The sequence below is a fragment of the Chelonoidis abingdonii genome, chromosome 5, assembly GCF_003597395.2.
Source record: "Chelonoidis abingdonii isolate Lonesome George chromosome 5, CheloAbing_2.0, whole genome shotgun sequence".
NCBI classification, from domain to species: domain Eukaryota; kingdom Metazoa; phylum Chordata; order Testudines; family Testudinidae; genus Chelonoidis; species Chelonoidis abingdonii.
In genome coordinates this window covers 130974642-130994976 of record NC_133773.1, presented here as the reverse complement: position 1 = coordinate 130994976, position 20335 = coordinate 130974642, and the positions used below count along the sequence as shown (strand labels likewise).

The 20335-nt window shown below is 38.9% G+C and overlaps 1 protein-coding gene across 12 annotated transcripts in view; it reads right to left on the bottom strand.

The window, feature by feature from the left end:
• The window catches only part of CTBP1 (C-terminal binding protein 1), an 83354-nt gene that overhangs the window by 6596 nt on the left and 56423 nt on the right, over positions 1-20335 (bottom strand). For 10 of the 12 annotated variants that reach the window (XM_075066648.1, XM_075066643.1, XM_032798801.2 and 7 more), the window contains 5 exons: positions 16335-16541; positions 10675-10889; positions 6277-6407; positions 3896-4023; positions 1108-1225 (listed from right to left, as the gene is read on the bottom strand). In XM_075066648.1, the coding sequence (XP_074922749.1) occupies positions 1108-1225; positions 3896-4023; positions 6277-6407; positions 10675-10889; positions 16335-16541 (799 nt within the window). The remainder of the gene's footprint in view (positions 1-1107; positions 1226-3895; positions 4024-6276; positions 6408-10674; positions 10890-16334; positions 16542-20335) is intronic. The other 2 variants (XM_032798803.2, XM_075066649.1) reach the window with 1 other exon arrangement.

Genomic DNA, 20335 nt, shown 5'->3' with positions numbered 1-20335 from the left:
TTGGTGGGCTTTTTATACACATCTTAAGGGGTTAAAAGCAACTAAGATGGGTACCAATAGCTTATTAATGTAACCCTGCTATGGCTTACTGCCATATTACCACCTTCAGCAAAATGAACATTAGCTTCCACTGAACTAACAGCAGCCAGTCAGGATTACTTCCCTTTCACATACCATCTGCCCTGGTCCAAACACTGGCATTGGTGCCTTCTGAAGAGGTAACAAACAGAAGCATACCGACTCATTACATCACTGATTTCAGTCAATCATACTCACGTATGTAGCAATTATACAGTAATAAAAATATCTTTCTCTCTATACACACACACACACACACACACACTATGTGACAGACCCAGGCCAGTGTGGTACACGAGTCTGGTAGAGGGCAAATATACTAGTCACTGGCTGAGTAGTTTTCTGTTCCCTGAGTGACTAGAGCAGGGGCTGCACTAGAGGAATCAGGAACCTGCTAGAACCAATTCAGGCAGACAGGCTGATTAGAACAGCAGCAGCCAATCAAGGCAGGCTAATCAGGGTACCTGGGTTTAAAAAGGAGCTCACTCCACTCAGGGAGGGAGGAGCTAGAGGAGAGGAAGTGCGTTTGAGGAGCTGGGAGCAAGAGGCACTAGGAGCTGAGAGTGAGAGGCTGTGCTGCTGGAGGACTACAGAGTACAAGTGTTATCAGACACCAGGAGGAAGGTCCTGTGGTGAGGATAAAGAAGGTGTTTGGAGGAGGCCATGGGGAAGTAGCCCAGGGAGTTGTAGCTGTCATGCAGCTGTTACAAGAGGCACTATAGACAGCTGCGATCCACAGGGTGCTGGGCTGGAACCCGGAGTAGAGGGCGGGCCCGGGTTCCCCCCAAACCTCCCAACTCCTGATCAGACACAGGAGGAGCTGACCCAGACTGTGGGGAAGATCACGGAGGTGAGCAAATCTGCCAATAAGCACAGTACTCACCAAGGTAGAGGAAGAACTTTGTCACAACACCCCCCCCCCCCAATCCCACAAAATCCTTTTATTAAATGGTGGCTCTCTCTTTTTTAAGCCGGAATAGTTGTCTCTGAGATGAAGAGACATTTCTTTTTCTATTTAAGTATCCTTACCTGTATGCAGCACCATTAAGCTCTGGATGAACAACTCCTGGATCCATGCTGGCCCAGGGTGTAGCTGCAGTCAAATGATCTTTGTTAACACAGTTTTTCAGGCTGTCTGGAATACGACCTAGAGAATGGGTAGGAAATACAACATGAAATAAAACATGAATATATCATGTATACTAAATAATAAAGTTTAAGTATACTATATGGTATAAATACTAACATATATTATAAATTTCTGGGTCGCTTCTGATTACTCTCTCCCATGTCCAGCCTCTTGCTAAATCCTGTCACTCTTTTGTGCGTCATCTCTAAAGTCCATCCTTCCCAAATTGCAAAAACCTGTATCCATACTCTGACTGTCCTTTGGTTCCAACTCTGCAGCCTTCTCTCAGTCTCTGACCTTTTCTTCCTGCATCTGTCCGAGTAATGGCAAACACACACTTCTGAAAATCTGGGAGGAAATCATACTTCCATTGCAGTCAATGGGAGTTTTGCCATGGACTTGAATGGAACCAGAATTTCACCCCGGGCTCTTATTTACCCTCTTTCTTACTCAAATTCCTGCTTAAATATCCATAACACATTTTCATCTCTCAGTTGCCAAGTATTTCCTACATTTCTAAAGGAAAATTTAAGTATATCTGATGATTGCTCTCTCTCTAACCACTTCCTTCAGTATATTTGCTTAAACTTCACGCAGCCTTCAACTTACAACTCTTCAGCTTTTTAGGGCCAGATGCAACATTAACTGAAGAAAATGGAAAGACTCCTCCCAAATCATTTCAATGAGTGCTGTATCAGATTCTTGAATGTCAGTTTTGGGATGATCTTGGCTCCCTGCTGTAAAATAGATGATACCAATCCTGCTCCCATTGAAGTAAATGATTATATTTCCATTGACTTTAAATGGGACCTGGACTGGATCTTCTGTCTTTTTTTTGGCACCTATCCTGCATGCATCCTCCTTTTGGGGAATTCTGAGACAAAGGATTCATTTAATTTCATATATTGATCTTTTCAACCAATATATTAACCTGGCTGCCATTTAGACATCCCACCAGTCCCCTTTGCTAACATTTATTTTGCACTTTTGTTTATTTTAAATGTATTTTGCAATCTTCTTTCAACTTGTGCCTTTGACTTTTCTGTGTCACACTCCCTTTTTTCAGAGCTGATCTACATTCATGTTCTGTGGGCTTTAGGTTTTTTCCCCTTACCTGTGGTTATTCCTGTGTACTTTTTTCTACAGCACAACGACACTGGTATTGTTCTTTATTTTTAAAAAATCTGAATTTGTTTATATTCAGATGGCATGCATATTACTGAGACATGCAGTCATTATGTGGTCTTTTTCCAATTATTCTCTGTCTCTCTGTTCCTCCCATGGCTTTCATCTACTCAATTTCACCCCACACTTTCTGTATCTTTTCTACACTTGTTCTGCTGAAATCCAATGTCTTCTCAACACCCTATTGTTGGCTTCATTTTAATCTTACTACAAACCATGTACAAAAGGTTAAAGTGACAACAGCTTCAATATAAATCAATGTTTTCTAACTTTGACATCACAACCATCCTGTTCCAGAGCTTTTCCCGTGCACATCTGTGTGTGGGCTATTGCAAACTTTTAATATATGTTCCTCTGTATAGCTAACTGATTCATATCCCATACCCTAGACCTAAGAAGGACTCCCATCACCAATGCTGTCTCACTGATTGGCCATCCTGGAAATGTAAGGTGGTTTGCACATCCTATCCCAGAGATCAGGAATATAACTCTTATGCAAAACCCCAATCTCCCTTAAATTTATGGGAGAATCCTTGCCAGTAGAGTTTCCTGAATTGCACAGAAATGTGTTGGCACTTAACCACAGTGCAAGTGAAATAGGTGGGTCTTAATGCAGAGCACTCAATCTGAGCTGAACAGAGACAAAAAAATTACCAAATTCTAAAGAACTGACAGTAGTGATTAGTGAAACCTTTTCCAGCACACAAAATGCCATCTTTTATTTTGGACTCTATGGGATTCAAATTGAAACCAAGTTGCCCAAACTTCTCATTTTATTAGTATTTCGTATTGAAGGCTTGACAGATTTTTCCTATATAAACAGTTAACATTTACATGGTTTGCTGTGATACTGGAGTTAAGAACTCAGAGCCGAAGTGATTTTTTTATCCTTGAAAATTACCCGTTCAGATGCTGGAATCCAAGATGCATTTAAATACAGACTTGGATGAATTGTGGAAGGTAGAGGGAAGCCAAGAGAGACTAGAACAAAAGAAACAGCACCAATGATGGTAAGTGTCAGAGGACAGCTAAGAAAGGCTACAAAAGGGTGGCTTCAGACCTGAAGCAAAAACCATGGAAAAGATCAATAGACACCTCCAGCAAGAAAAAGAGTGATTTTGGTCACAAGGGTACACTCTAAATCATTTGGAAAAAAATTACAGCTGTCAATTAATGGCAGTTAACTCAAACTATTAACTCAAAACAAGTTAATTCGATTACAAAAATTAATTGTAACTTTTTTTTTTAGATGGACTGCCCTGAAAATAATTATTTCCTGTCTCGTTACTTCTGTTTATCATTGCAATGTACCAAAACAATTAGTAGCGGTGGGTACAGAGTTGATGGGTACCTGCTGGTCTATTAACTCCCCGCTGCTTGAAGAGGTAAAGAAACCCCAGTTTGGCCCACCTCAATTTCAAAAACTCCAACAAAGAGAAGAATCGATATATTTGTTTAATCAAGAAAATGTTCAGTGAAGGAACAAGTATGAAAAGTTAGTACCTGTGATAGCCCTACGGATCTCTCGTGCTGCTTCCTCCCGCATCTCAATTGAAGCTTGTTCACTGTACCAGGCTGCATGTGGGGTACAGATCAGGTTTGGTGCATCCTTCAATGGACCCTGACTAAAGCTAAATGAAATTTTAAAACAAGATCAAATGACAAAACAATACGTTGGGGGGGGTGGGATGGGGAATGAGAGGATTTTTGCATATTTTTAGAATTAACAGCTACAACCACAGGACGAACGATACCAATATTTTTGGGGTGGATTTGTTTTTAATTTTACAGTTAATTTGATATATTTCTAGTTGTGTAAGTAAGTAACAATTATTCTCCGTGGACTCAAGGGGTGGCATAAAAGAGAAAGCAGCACTAGACTCTGTCCAGTGCCACTCACACTCAGATAGAAAAAATGATACGGTGAGCCCAACCTCAACATCTGTTCAAGAAGCGACTCAATTTGGGTCCATTATGGCAAAATTTATCATTATTTTTACACCCCTAACAAAGCTTTGTTTCTTTAAAGAGACACTGTTAGCTTGAAATCTAGTCAATTAAAAATAAGGAGTTAAAATTAGTTCCAGATAATACACTTGCCTGCATCTCCCTGACAATTCTTCCTATTTCACATTTCCCTGTTTTTAATTAGTTTCTCTCTCTTGTTCCAGTATGAAAAACCCACCTAACAATACCAGAGATGGACTAACTGACCGACTGACTATCCAGGGGAAGCAATGAAACCGACTGTACAAAAAGTGCTGTTAAATGTACAAATGAAAACGGAGAAAATAGTGACACTTTCCCCCTCCAATTTCTTTCAGTTATAATAATCTTGAAGCATTACTTACAACAAGAGGAGAGTAAATATTTTTAGACAGAAGTCTGCTCTCAGAGATGGCAGCAATTTTTAAAGTGACAGACTTCATCTCTAGTTTAAAATACCTGTCAAAACTTTCTCCAATACAATATTTGCACAACAACGGTTAGTCTCTATGGACTAAATGCTGTCCTCAGACAACACACACTGAAGCCCAAGGAAACTATGGCCCTGATCTTGCACTTAAATCTATGTTGGTGGACCCCTGAACCTACAGGGACTCCTCACTCTAGTCAATGGGGCTTCTTGTTGGTGCAAGGATTTGCTTGTGCAGATCGGATGGCAGGAATGGGGATATCTGAAAGCAGAATTTTGCCCCATGGATATTCAACTGTGGTTTTGCTCATGGTATTGCTCTGTTGTAATGGTTACACTTAGAAGTAAACAAATGCAGGGCCAGAGCCAGAAATTTTTTTTTTTGGTGTGGCATTCTGTATACTACAGATGCAAAAACTCTACAGGGAAGGACCCTTTATCACTATTTTTAAAAGTGGTTATCTCAGATGATGTCTCAAGACATCCAATGAGAGGAAAATCACGAACCAGATGTCTCTATAACCTATCCTCAAGTCCTGAATCTGTTCCTCTCAAAGAGTTATGAGGACTGTAGAAGTTTAAACCATCTAATAAGAAATGCAGGCTTCTTCCTGCCCGCACCCAGCAACTGCACAATTGTCAGTTCCTAGGTTCAATCCATTACAAACCACTCTCAAACTCAGAGGTCAGGCTCAGGACTCACGGAAAGACTGTAATGGTGTTTTCTGTGTTTAAATCATACCACCAAAGCTACTAACTGGAGACACTGGTACATTTGTGGCTACAACTGTGGACTTCCTGGTGGTATTCAGTAAACTAAATATAGTGTCACCAACTCTGCTAATGGCAGCAAAAATATCTGGACTCTGGTCATCTCTCTCAATTCCACAAACTTGCCTGCTTATAATTCTCAGGTACCCAGTAGAGAGAATCTGGATGGGACATGGAATCTATGCAATGAGGTGTCAAGTTCACACCCATACACCTTCATAAAAGGATAGTTTTCCCAAAAAACTCTCACCTCCCCCCACCTTACTGAAGGGTACCACCATTAACTTTCCTCTGGCAGGGAGAGCTGGCCAGGCCTTCCTCCTATCAATGACAGGAGAGGAGTGTGTTCTTTTCCAAGCCGTGAGGCACAAAGCCATGGCCACTATGTGAACTTGGGTTCTTGGTGCAGGGCAGTGCATTTTACTACTGAATTACCCCCATTACGTTTTTTTAAAATCTTGTATTTAACTTTTTTTTTCTGCTCCCTCTTGACTGTGTACAAAAGCTCCATCTGCATTTGCATTAATCCAGAGCTGCACAGATGCATATTGCTTTACTAAGCAGGATTCAACTACTAGGGGGAAGGAACGCTTCTTTGCTTCATTGCTGTTGGATGCATCATGCACTAATACTTAAAAATAAGAAAGTGAACAAAATATAAAAAAAAAGAAAAGAAAAGAAAAAAAAGGAAAAGCACCTGAATGGTTCTGACTCATGTACATCTAAGGCTGCCCCTCGTATCCTTCCTTCCTTCAGGGCCTGTGCAAGTGCTTTTTCGTCTACTAACCCACCTCGAGCTGTGTTGACCAGGAAAGCCCCTTGTCTCATCTAGGGAAAGTTAAAAACAAGGATGATGAAATAAAAATAAATGAAATAAAATCGTTGTGGCATTATTATTTACTCAAAGGAAGCATCCATTACAACAAAGGCTGTTCAACTGGATTAACCTATCACCAGTTGTCTTCCCTTTCCATTGGAAAGTACCACAAAATTTGATGCTTCAAATGTAAAATAATATTTCACAGCACTTATAACGTTTTGTTTCTTATAAGTAGGGTGTCTTGTAACAGAACCAATGCTTTACATACTGTGCAGTACACGACCAGAAGAAGTAAACATCCAGGTGAAGCTGACGGATTTTTTTTGTATTTATTTCACTGTGAAATTGCATGAGACGGAAGCTATTGCACACTACTAAACAAAATCACATTTTGTAGTTTTTAAACTTTTATGCAAATGAAAGGCTAAATGGATCTTTTAGAAAACTCAATGATTTTGTATTTTCCAAGACTTTTTGCTTTAGTTAACAAGATGTAGACGATTTATACTTTATTTACTGCTGATACTTAAACTCACTTCCCCCTCCCCACGAGACTTTTCAAATCAAGATCCAGGAAATTCTTGTTTTATTCGATAAAAAGGCATTGGAATGGTATTGTCTGGGAATGCTGTGAGCTTTGGCAAGAGACTGTAAACTGCATTGCTCAGATTAGCATTATGGTCCTCCACACTCAGTCTCAGCTACAAGACTTCATGCCATAATGTAATCGCAACATGAACACCAAATGGAGATTTAAATTAGAAAGATGATAGCCTAGAATGAAGGTCGGAATAAAGATTTCAGGTCAATCAACATCAGTACTTAAGGATCCATAATGTGTGTCCCATACATAGGCCCCAACCCTGCAAACATTACTTCTGGGGGAATTCTGTGCCAAAATATAAAAAATTCTGCACCACTAAAATTTAAAATTCTGCGCATAGTATTTTAAATTCTGTAAAATTCTGCATGTTTTATTTGTCAAAATAAGCAATATAATCATGCTGGTTTCAATTATTTTGGTAATTTATTTAAACTACAATACAATGGATGGAGAATGGGAGTGGGGAGTATTGGAGGAAATCGCCAAACCCCGTCTAATAGTAATGTAGCTAGCTATGACCCTTTATTTCTAGTTATAGTAAAAAAAATATATGCAGCCATATGCTCAGTGTTACATTACAGGCAACTGAAGAGCAAGTGAGGGCTGAGGAATCAAACTAACAATTTATATTGGCTACTGACCATCTCCAGAAATGTCAGCAGCAAACAGTTCATGCAGCACATTTTGATCAAAAATCTTTTCAGTCCAAAAATTTAGACCAGCTCTAATCACTAAAGCACCATAAGCATTTATGAGGCCATGCTGTCCTTTACACCACTCTGGCAATGTAAAGGAGCCTTACAAGTTTTACATTGTTTTATGCTCCTGGGGAGAATTCACTAGGAACAGTGGGAACAATTCACTAAGCAAGCAGGCTGCTACATTCTGCTCTGCCTGAGGAGGACAGAGCCTGCCCCACAACTACCTCCTCAGAAATGCACCTGCCCTTCCACATCAAGCATGTCGCAATAGCAAGTAAGAGGGAGAGACACATGACTGCCCAACCCCGCCACGCCGGCGGTGATTTATGTTTCTACCAGCTGGTCCAGGTGCCCCAACTGACATGCTTGCACTGACCGAGAGTGGTGCATGACCATTCTTCAAGTTTCCCTTTGTTTCCCCATCAGAAGTCAATGACGCAGAATTCCTCCCAGGAATAAAACATTCCCATGCATCAAAATGAGCACAGAAGAAGTGGTTGCAGGATAGGGGTCATAAATAAGGATGGGTGCCCAAGTCCTCATCTTGAGCTGATTCCCATCATCACAAAAAAACAACAAAACACAATTTTTGAATAGTGAATGAACTTTAAAAACTTATTCTCAACGGGCCAAGGACTTTTACAGGATAATCAGTTGCTCTTTCGCAACTAATACTTGGGCTTGAAATGCCAAACTGATGCACAGTAGGAGTACTTAAAAGAAAAAGAGCAAGGAAAGGAATTTCCTCGAAGTCATTTGGTAGGATGGTTGGAAAAAAAAAGAACTAAGATTTACACGTATCTGGTAAGATTATAACAGAATTCATGTAGTACATTGGCCAACTCACTGACTCTAACCATGGTCTGACCCCTCTCACCTGCAGACCTTTAGCTCTGCAGGGAGACATCTACAGATTCCGGGGAAGCATGTGTGTGCTCTGCCCACTTCAGCACTCACATAAGTGACAGGACGCATTTGGCCTTAAAGTATCATGTAGAACATTTATATATCCTCTAAAGTGCTTGAAAATTTTAATCATAGTGGATCTCGCTCAAATCTCTTTTCCATCCACAAAAACCTTCTTTGATTTTTCATCTCCAGTGCTATTTATACAGCTGTAAAGCTAGTAGTAAGATAAATCAAAACCAAACAGAATGTGGATATATAATTGTATTCTAGAGGGAGTGAGACACGTGAGTCACAGTCAACTGCAATGGTAGTTGCAGATTAGGAAGGCCTCTTTTCAGCTATTCTAAATTAATCCTGTGTAACTGCAATTATTATAACAAGAGATATTACAGTAAATAAAATGTCTCCTTTACAAATCTGTAATATGATGAACAGGTAAAGATGATTTCTGCTTCAGGAAAAAAAAAGTGAGCACTCACTGCCCTGGTCTCAGTTTACTTGATCTTACTTGAGGAGATGGAAGGCCAAATGTCCTGCCTGGGCAATACACCAAATAATTTAGAGGATAAGTCAGCCTAACAAGGAAAGAGAGGCTCCTTCCTAAATTTTTCAAAGAGATTTCAAGGATATTCAATTTAAAAGATCCATTGACACGCAGTTCAGGTTGCAACCTTCCCCTTTGTGCATCTATAAATGAGACCTTTTCACTACATTAACACATAACACTGCATAATTGGCATATTTGATCACTGAAGACATATAGGCCAACTATGGCATACGTAAGTATAAAAATGATGGCTAATTTGATAATTTATATATATAAAAATTAAGTCAACTGTCTTCTAGATTTCAGTGGAGCTCCATGTGGGTGCCTGCACAGAGCTTCTTAACATACCAGGACCTTTATGTTCAGTATTATATGATAATATAATGAAAGAGTAATCATAAGGTATGAGTGTAGTATAAGAATTTATACTGAACAGAACAAAAGTCTAGAATGAAGACATGACAGAGAACAGCTTTCTTTGTTCCCTTCACACTGAATTTCCTAGCTTTTGCGAATTTTAAACTGAGATGATCTACTTGGATTTTTCTACATAGAGTTAGTTGTCCAATTAAAGTATCTATTACTACATCTCATTAATGTTAGGGGATGATCTTATGAGATGTCGAGCATCCTCAACTCATACTGAAATCCCAATGAAGTCCATGGGAATAGCAGGTATTTGGTATTCATCAGAAGCCAACCAATCATTTAAATTCAGTAGCGATATCTTTCACAGAACTTTTACGTGTTATCAAATACATTCATATAATAAATGCATAAAGAGCACTAACAATGCACAATGAACATACAGGATTTCTTAGTTCAAATTACCATTTTTACTTATATAATTGCCACAGACACATTTAAAAAAGCTACACCTTTTAATATACATTATATATAACAAGATTTGAGGCAGCAAATAAATATTGAATGCAAAACCCAAAATGTTTACCTTCTGAATTTTCAAAAACAGAACAGTTCTACATTTGGATATGGTTTAAGTATTTAGTAATTTCAGAAAGCTTCATCCCAAGACCAAATCCCCCAAATAACTTACTACTGTGGTGTGAGCAATTATTAGGGAAACATTCTGCAACTATTAGGAATTAACACAAGGGGTCACCAGTTAGTCATGAGCCTTAAGTAAGGGATATAGAAACTCAAATTGTATGAAGTATAAAAGTGAAGTGCAACTTTTGTTACTCATATATACAGGATGTATGTACCTGAAGATACAATAGAAGTGCTTTTAAATAAATGTCAGTGAATCAAGCAAGCATAACACACTATTTCCACAAAAGAGAAATTAGCAAGTAAAATGAATGAAAAATAACACTATATAAGATATCGTCTATTTCTTAACCAAATATAAACCTGCTTAACAAACAGTGAAATAGCAGATGGAAGAGAAAATTAATATAGATCTGAATTTGCAAGTTTACATGGAGAAACTCTACAGTTTACAGAAAGTCAGTAATTATAAAACTATACCCAACCTATATTTGGATAGTTACCTGTTTAATGGTGAAGTCATTAATAAGATGATGATTGTGTTCATTCAAGTTGCAGTGCAGGGTTACACAGTCACTGTGAAATAGCAGGTCCTGTAAAGTGCTCACCCGCTGCAGTCCAAGAGCACGTTCAATGCCATCTGAGAGGTATGGGTCATAAAAAAGAACACTAAAGCCAAAGGCCTTTGCACGTAGTGCTACTGCTTGCCCAACACGTCCTGGAATGACACAGACATACAAACAAAAGAGAATGTTTCTGGAAGGAAGTGGCATATTTGTATAATTCTTGTTACAAAACATGTATGTGGTGCTGTAAACTTACACGGGATTTTACAGAACATAGAAAAGAGACATCCCATGTCCCATTAGAAATGTTCATTACAGAGCTTTATATTTAAGGATTGGTTTATGCCATCCCTGACCAAAACAAAGCAACAACACTGCTCCATAAAGATAAACAAAATGGCAAGCTGTAATGCCAAAAGCTGGAATGTATGGGATCTATGGGAACCCGGATCTGCTTAACAGGTGGCACCATTTGCTGGACGAGCTGATGACAAATCACTGATGTTCCGGACTATTCCCTGCAGTGTAGTTGTTGCCATGCCAGTCCTAGGAACTGAGAGACACAAGGTGGGTGAGGTAATACCCAAAGAAGAGCTCCATGTAGCTCGAAAGCTTGTCTCTCTCTCTCACCAATAGAAGATGGTCCAATAAAAGATATTCCCTCATCCACCTTACCTCGGCAAAGTACTCATTTTTGCCCATGCCTGCACAGTTAGTTCTAATAAAAAGTTGTTAAAGTGAACATTTGCAATCTGACTTAATATGAAATAATTTCTTTAAAAAGTTCCCCCTCTGCCTAAATTCATGACACTACACATCAAGTTGTGGCAACATGATTATTTCAAAACCAGTTCAATACTGAAAACATTCACATTCTTGTGATTGCGATCAGCAGATGAGTGTACCCTCCCCCAAGTTGTTTTCAGTTTATGCAGTCTTTAAAATTCTTTCAGCTCACCTGCCCTGCCCTCGCTCCTGCCCCGGTCCCACATGCACTTTCTGAGATGGTACTTTCCACTTTTACATCCTTCTTGATGATGGATTTATTCTGCAATGCCTACAAGAATCCTGCCATAGGTCTTTTATTTGTTCGTTATTGATATAGCTAAACCATAAAAAAAGGAGCTCCATCATAACATGCACTACTCCTGTTGAGCAGCTGCAGTGATAATCTTATTTCTTATCTGTACTGCATAGTGTCTAGGAGCCCCACTGTGGTAGGCAGTGTACACTCATCTATAAAGAAAAGACAGTCCTTAGCCTAAAATAAACTCATAATCTAAATAATACAATCTACCATATTGCCTTAGTTCTTCCTCATTTACCCTTTCTTACTCTCTTATAAAGTTCCTTAAGTCCTGTTTTAAATTGGTTTGGGGAAAGGATCCCAACCTGCATGTGTACTGGGAGGTCCTTATCTCACTTATTATAACACACCGATAAGAAACATAAATCAAGGTCACGGGACTGGCATGTGCTGTGTGAAGAGAGTTTAGGAATACAAATGTTTTGAAGAAATACAACTATTTGTGCTGTACTGTACTTTATACTCCGCTATCAGGCTTGTGGAGAATTTGAGACATAAGGATATTTCAGAAGTATCAGAATCACTAGGCTCACCAGGAAAGCCAATGCTCAGCCTTAAAAATATCAACAGAAAGTTTTGTTTTGTAACATCTGTGTCTAGTCAAAATGCAACAGAATATGATAGGAAAATCCCATGTCTTTCCAACTGTGTTTTAAGGGATTTCCCAGTGTTCTTCAGTATCTTTTTGAATAAACACAAGAAGCCACAAACGGAGGTCTCTTCTTGACCATTTAAACCTGAACACAGTAATTCTGGAGTGCCTGGTGATGGATACATTTAGAATATTGAGCAGTTAATATCACTGGTACTGTTTGCTTTTCCCTGGGGACTTCTACTTAAGACAAAGTCTTCAGAACATATTGAAATAAAAGACTGTGTATGCTAGTTGTTTGCTTTTGAGGATCTGTTTATAATGCTTAACATGCAGCAAGGGAGATTTAGGTTAGATATTAGGAAAAACTTTCTAAACTATATAGGCAATTCAGCTCCGGAATAGGTTTCCAAGGGAGGTTATGAAATCACAATCACTGGAGGCTTTTCAGAACAGATTGGACAAGCACCAGTCAGCAATGATCTAGGTTTACTTGTTCCTGCCACAGCACAAGGACCTGGACTTGATGACTTCTTGAGGTCCCTTCTAGCCTTCTTTGAAAAATCTGAAATATCACAAACTTTCTAGTATAATTAAAATATTTTCAAGATTCAAGACCTATATAGCTCAAGTGTACATCCAGGTTTGCAACTAAGGGGTGATTTCAGACTCCTGGTTACTGTTAAATGATGATTGTAGCAGTAACCAGATTGGCTTTCTATTAATCCAAGTACTTCTATGCTCATCTTCAAGAATATCTAAATGCTTTTACCATCTGCAGCTGGTCAGGAGGTTGTGATCTGTTCTTTCAGATACAAGCCTGGCTACTGTTTATCCATGCCTTTTTCACCTCAAGATTAGACTATTTTAACATTCTATATGGGGCTACATCTTAAAACCATTCAGAGACTGAAGCTGATGCAGAATGTAGCACCTCACTTATTAAGTGGGATATCGCATGCACACACACACACGCAATAATACAGTGTATATTATATGACAATATATATGAATACTCTGGAATCTGCAATGATTGCCAGTTGGTCTCTAGGTAAAGTAACAAAGAAATAAGGTAACACAGAAAGCTTGAAATAATGTGGTATTATTTATGTAGGATGCTACACAATTTCTAAAGATACAGAGAAACAAACCCAGGCCTGAGAAAATTACAGTCTGAACAAACAAGCAGATGAGAAATGGGATGCAAGAGAAGCATGTGATTGAGCAAACAGTGTTGTTCAGTAAACTTTTTGCTTGTTTTACTTCTCTCATTATCGTCACAAGCTAAGGGAGGGTGGAGACTGGTTAATAGGCCTTGTGGAAGAAGTGAGTTTAGAAGAGTGATATGAAGATGAGCAGCAGGAGGCTTAGCAGATCAAGAGGGAGAGAGGGTGTCAGAAGTAGGGAGTTTGTATGAAAGAAGGCACAGAGAAAAGAGTGGATAAAGGAAATGAAAAGGCCAGTGAGTGACGCACCTTGGCCAGACCAGAGGGTGTGGAAGTGATTGGTTTGGGCTTTGGAAGGACTGACTATGTGGAGAGCCAAAAGGCAGGTAGGAGCTAGTCTTAGACCTCTTTGGAAGTGAGAATAAGGAAGGGCATTTCTTGTGAAGAAGGCAAGAAGTAGTCAGTGAAAGGATGTTAAGAGACCCCGGACACGGTTAATGTGTCTGCCACATACAGGACAACTCTGGAAGGATTGAAGGTTGAGCTAAGATGATGATAGTTAGGGTGACCAAATGTCCCAATTTTATAGGGATAGTTCTGATATTCAGGGCTTTGTCTTATATAAGCGCCTATTATCCCTCACCCCCCTGTCCTGATTTTTCAAAGTTGCTAGCTGATCACCCTAATGATAGTGGAAATATATAGCAGCGGTTGATCCAGGAATGAATATGGACAAAAGTGGAGAAGAAATTTTGGAGATGTAGAGAGAAAATTCAGCAGGATTTAGCAATGGCATCAAGGTGGCATGGAAGTAGAAGTTGGGACTAATTTATTTTACGTGTGTAGCATTTTCTATAACAGCCTTTCATGAGTCAGCAGTTGGGATGTCAACACATTTCAGTAATAAACTGAAACAAAACCAAAACTGAGACAAAATCAACTAGGACTGGTACTGACAGCTATGATAAGTGGCATGTTCTGCAGAACACAGGGTACCCTAAGGCCAAGATGCTGATGAACAAGATTGCAAATATATTTTAATCTAAAACTCGTGACAGATAACTCTCATAAAATCACAGAAATGTAGGGTTGGAAGGAACCTTGACAGGTCATCAAATCCAGACCTCTGCATTGAGGCAGGACCAAGTAAACTTAGACCATCCCTGGCAGGTGTTTGTCCAACCTGTTTGGTTTTTTTTTTTTTTTTTTTTTTTTAACCCCAATTATGAGGATTCCACAACCTCTGTTGGAAGCCTATTCAAGAACTTAACTATCCTTATAGTGAGATTTTCCTAATATCTAGCTTAAATCTTCTTTACTGCAGATTAAGCCATTTACTTCTTGTCCTACCTTCAGTGGACATGTAAAACAATTGATCAGCGTTCTCTTTATAAAAGCCTGCAACATATTTGAAGATTTATGTCCCTCTTCAATTTTCTTTTCTCTAGACTGAACACACCCAGTTTTTTCTAAACTTTTCCTCTCAAGTTAAATTTCCTAAACCTTATCATTTTTGTTGCTCTCCTCTCCCCAATTTGTCCACATCCTTCCTGAAGTGTGGTGCCCAGAACTGGACACAGTACTGCAGCTGAAGCCTCACCAGTGCTAAGCAGAGCAGGATAATTCCTCCTATGTCTTACATATGATGCTTCTGTTAAATACCCCTGAATGATATTAGCCTTTGTCGCAATAGCATCACATTGTTGACTCAAATTCGTGATCTATTATAACCCCCAGATCCTTTTCATCAGTATTACATCTAGCCAGTTATTCCCATTTTGTAGTTGCATATTTAATATTTCCTTCCTCAGGCTAGTACTTTGCACTTGTTTTCAATGAATTTTATCTTGTTGATTTCAGACCAATTTTCTAATTTGTCAAGGTCACTTTGAATTCTAATCCTATCCTACAAAGAGCTTGCAACCCCTCCCATTTTTGTGTCATCTGCACTTTTTATAAGCATACTCAGTACTCCATTATCCAATTCACTAATGAAAATATTTTATGAATCTTGCAGGACCTTTTTGGGTATGTTAAAGATAACTGTAGGAGGGAGAAATATGGGAAAAGCAGTAATGCTGAAATAAGCCCAAATGGAGTATTGGACAGCAAGTTAAATAGGATTATGCAACATAATACGGCACCAAATAAGGCTAATCTGATATTGGGATAATTAGGCGGAGGCCTCATGATGGAACAGGGAAGTGATACTCCCTCTTTATATGATTCTGCAGCACCTGTGTGTTGATTCTCAGAAAGTTGTAGAGAAATTCAGGGTAGAACAACAACAAAATTAGATAGGTTGTTGATGGACTGACTAGGTGGAAATATTAAGTGATGATTTAGGAGGGGGAACAAAGTAACCACCTACAAATATTTGAAAGTTATAAACACCAAGGATGGAGAAGTACTATTCACCATGATACAATGGAGTATGATTAGAAGTAACGAGATGAAATTAAGAAGAGAAAGATTAAAACTATCAGGAGAAAACTATTAGATTTTGAAGTAGTCTTCTGAGGCAAATAAAGGAAGCCCCATGAGTTGGGGACATTTAATTATTTTTATTTAGCATGGATATTACTTATTCAGCATACAAGCTTGGACAATGCGAATAATCTGCAAGCAGCAATCTTGCACTGCAGAGGATGGCTTACATGACTCATCTTTTCCATCTTCAATTTCCACAATTCTATCACAATGGGTAAAAAAAACAAACCTGAAATCAACTGTCTACTCAGAGTCAACATACCTAATCCAATAATGCCCAAGGTCTCTCCTCTAATCCTGGCAGCTCCAGAAGCGACTTCCCGAATCTGCTCAACACTCTGTACTCTTGTGCCTTCTCGCAAGGCCTGATGAAGCCAGGTGGTTCGCCTGTAAAGGTTCAGAATGTGGCACATTGTAGAATCTGCTGTCTCTTCTACTGATGCAGCTGGCACATTACATACTGCAATTCCTGAAAGAAAAAGGTTATACATTTACTGAATATGTCACACACACACTTTTTCCCTCACTCAAAAGTCACACTAAAGATTATGGAATAAATTATTCTAGAGTCAAGGATAGTGTAGATTTACAAACATTTACAATAGATATTTTCACATGCTGTTTGTATGAACATCAGAGTTCGTTGCTTGAATGATAGTGGTAGGACTTGTTAAAATACATAATGAAAGTATGCAAATAGCTAGTTTTGGAATTCATCACTATTTAATATGTTTTAAACTTTACAGGAGTAATGGAGAGATTCACTAAAAAAATTCCAAAAAGAAAGTTGCAAAAGGGATATTGTCTGGTAGTTCAGTCCCCAAAACCACTATTAACAGAAACATATTTATGAAATTTCAAAAGTTTTCACAAAAACATCTCTGTGCAAATAGTGCAGTATTTGGTTAATGCATGACAGCACACAAGAGCAGCTATGTAATCTATCTCCATTATCAAACCTATTTGTTAAATGAATTAATTTTTTTTTTGAGGCAGCTAGTTAAATGGAACTTAAAAGGTACAGTTGCAAAAAAGTGAAATGCCTGCAAGCAGCAGGGAAGCTTTGTAAAAACACCATATTAAAAGCTCAACTAAATGTATACCCCAATTTAAAAAATAGCAAGGGGACTAAAAAACCTGCCCTCATGAATAAAGAGTAAACAAAGTGGTTAGAGACAAAAAGACATCCTTTAAAATTGGAAGTGAAATCCTACTGAGGAAGATAGAAGGGAGCACAAACTCTGGCAAGTCAAGTGTAAAACTATAATTAGGTAGGGCAAAAAACAATTTGAAGAGCAACGAGCCAAAGACTCAAAAACTAACAGCAATTTTTTAAGTACATCAGAAGCAAGAATCATGCCAACCAATCAACGGGGCCACTGGCAATCAAGGTGCTAAAGGAGCACTCAAGGTAAATATGGCCATTGTGGAGAAGCTAAATGAATTCTTTGCATTAGTCTTCATGGCAGAGGATGTGAGGAAGATTTCCACATCTGAGTCATTAATTTTAGGCGACAAATCTGAGGAACTGTCCCAGACTGAGGTGTCATTAAAGGAGGTTTTCTAACAAATTGATAAATTAATCAGTAATAAGTCACCAGGACCAGACGATATTCACCTAAGAGTTTTGAAGGAACTTAAATATGAAACTGCAGAGCTATTAACCTACTGTGGTGTGTAAATCAGCTTCTGTACCAGATGAGGAGAATATCTAATGTGACACCAATTTTAGAAAAAGGCTCCAGAAGCTATCCTGGCAACTACAGGCAGGTAAGTCTAACTTCAGTACCTTGCAAACTGGTTGACTCTATTGTAAAGAACAGAATGATCAGACACATACATGAACATGATTTGCTGGGGAAGAATCAACATGGCTTTTGTAAAGGGAAATCACATCTCACCAATCTATAAAAATTCTTTGAGGGTGTCAACAAACATGTGGACAGGTGTGATCCAGTTTATAGAGTGTACTTGGACTTTCAGAAAGCTTTTGACAAGGTCCCTCATAAAAGACTCTTAAGGAAATAAAGCTGTCATGGGATAAGAGGGAAGATCTTCTCATGGATCAGTAACTGGTTAAAAAAAAAGGTAGGAAACAAAGCGTCGGAATACATGGCCAGTTTTCAGAATGGACAGGGAGGTAAATAGCGATGTCCCCCAAGGATCCATACTGGCACCAGTGATACTCAACATATTCATCAATGCTCTGGAAGAAGGGGTAAACAGTGAGGTAGCAAAATCTGCAGACAATACAAAACTATTCAAGCAAGTTAAGTCCAAAGCAGACTGCAAAAAGTTACAAACGGGTCTCACAAAAGTCGCTGACTGGCAACAAAATGGCAGAAGAAATTCGATGTTGATAAATGCAAAATAATGAATATTGGAGAATATAATCCCAAATATACATAGAAAATGATAGGGTCTAACTTAGAGGTTACCACTCAAAAAAAAAAAAAAAAAAAAAAAGATTTGAGTCATTGTGGATAGTTTTCTGAAAACGTCCGCTCAATAGGCAGCGGCAGTCAAAAAAAGCTAATAGAATATTAGGAACCATTAGGAAAAGGATAGATAAGACAGAAAATATCACAATACCACTATATAATCCATGGTATGCCCAAACCTGGAATACTTCATGCAGTACTATGAGGAGAGATTAAAAAGACTGGGACTTTTCAACTTGGACAAGAGACAACAAAGATGGGCTATGATAGAGGTCTATACAGTTGGGAACTGTGTTATTTACTCCTTCACATAACAAAAGCAACGGGTCACTCCATGAAATTAGTAAGCAGCAGGTTTAAAACAAACAAAAGGAAGTACTTATTCACACAATGCACAATCAACCTGTGAACTCGTTGCTAGTGGATGTTGTGAAGGCCAAAACTATAACTGAGTTCAAAAAAGAATTAGATACATTCATGGAGGATAGGTGCATTAACAGCTATTAGCCAAGTTGGTCATGGATGTAACGTCATGCTCTGCGTGTCCCTAGCCTCTCATTGCCAGAAGCTGGGAATGGGTGACAGGGGATGGATCACCTGATAATTACCTGCTCTGTTCATTCCCTCTGGGGCACCTGGCATTGGCCACTGTCAGAAGACAGGATATTGGGCTAGGTGGACCATTGGTCTGACCCATATAGCCATTCTTATGTTCTTTTCATACTGAGAAAATCATACTAAGGCTTGATCTTACAAATAGTTATACTCATGAGTAGTCTCATTAAGCTCAATGGGACTAATTTGCGTGTAACTATATGGAGGACTAGGACAGTATGTTTATTTATGGCTTTTCAATATATTTTTGCTGGAGATATTTTATTAGCTATATAACATGGAAATTGTGCTATGTGTTTATATTAGCCAAAGCAAGGTCAAGACATATTCCTTGCACTGGCAACAAAAGAAGTGAGGTTTGTGCTGGTTCTTAGAGTTAAACTGCATTAGTTAGACTCATAGAAGGTTCAGGTTGGAAGAGACCTCAGGAGGTCATCTAGTCCAACCCCTGCTCAAAGCAGGACCAACCCCAACCAACAACTAAATCATCCCAGCCAGGGCTTTGTCAAGCTCTGTTATACAAGAAAGCTTTGTTTATATAAGCTAATAAAGATCTCAAACTGTTTTAGAAATATTAGTGAAAGCTCACCAGGCCCTTCTGGGGCAGGTCTGATTATATCCACTTCATACATGGGTAAAGTGAGAGACAGAAAAGAACGGCTTACTCAAGATTGCACAACTAGTCAGTGGAACTGCTGTGAACAGAAACAGGAGCCCTGACCCTCAGTCCCTAAGATAACCAGTAAAGACACACCCTACCTAAATATTCATATAGAGGTGCTGAGTCTGCTCCTACAAGGCGTTTGAAGATAAGAGTTTATGGTGCTAAGCACTTGGCAATAGCTGGTCTGTAGTGAGCAAGGCATGGAGGCAAGAAGGAGAGAGAGAGAGCAAGAGGGAGACTCCTGCTGACTTCAACGGAAGTCGGATTGGGCACCAGAGATTGAGTCCAAAATCCTTTGTAGTCAATGGCAGTTATTCCCAAAAATGGAATAGACCCCAAGTGAGTTGGCTTTAACACTATGGACACATTTGCCACCTTGCAAGAGTTTTCCGGACAATAATTTCCTTGCAGTACTAAAGATATGCTTCATAGTTAAGAAAATAACTTTTTTTCTGAAATAACCCTAGCGAATGTTGTTGTTTACTTTAAATACCTTTTGTCCTGTTTAAATGTTGCCTCTTCTCAGCTACTTCCACGTATTAT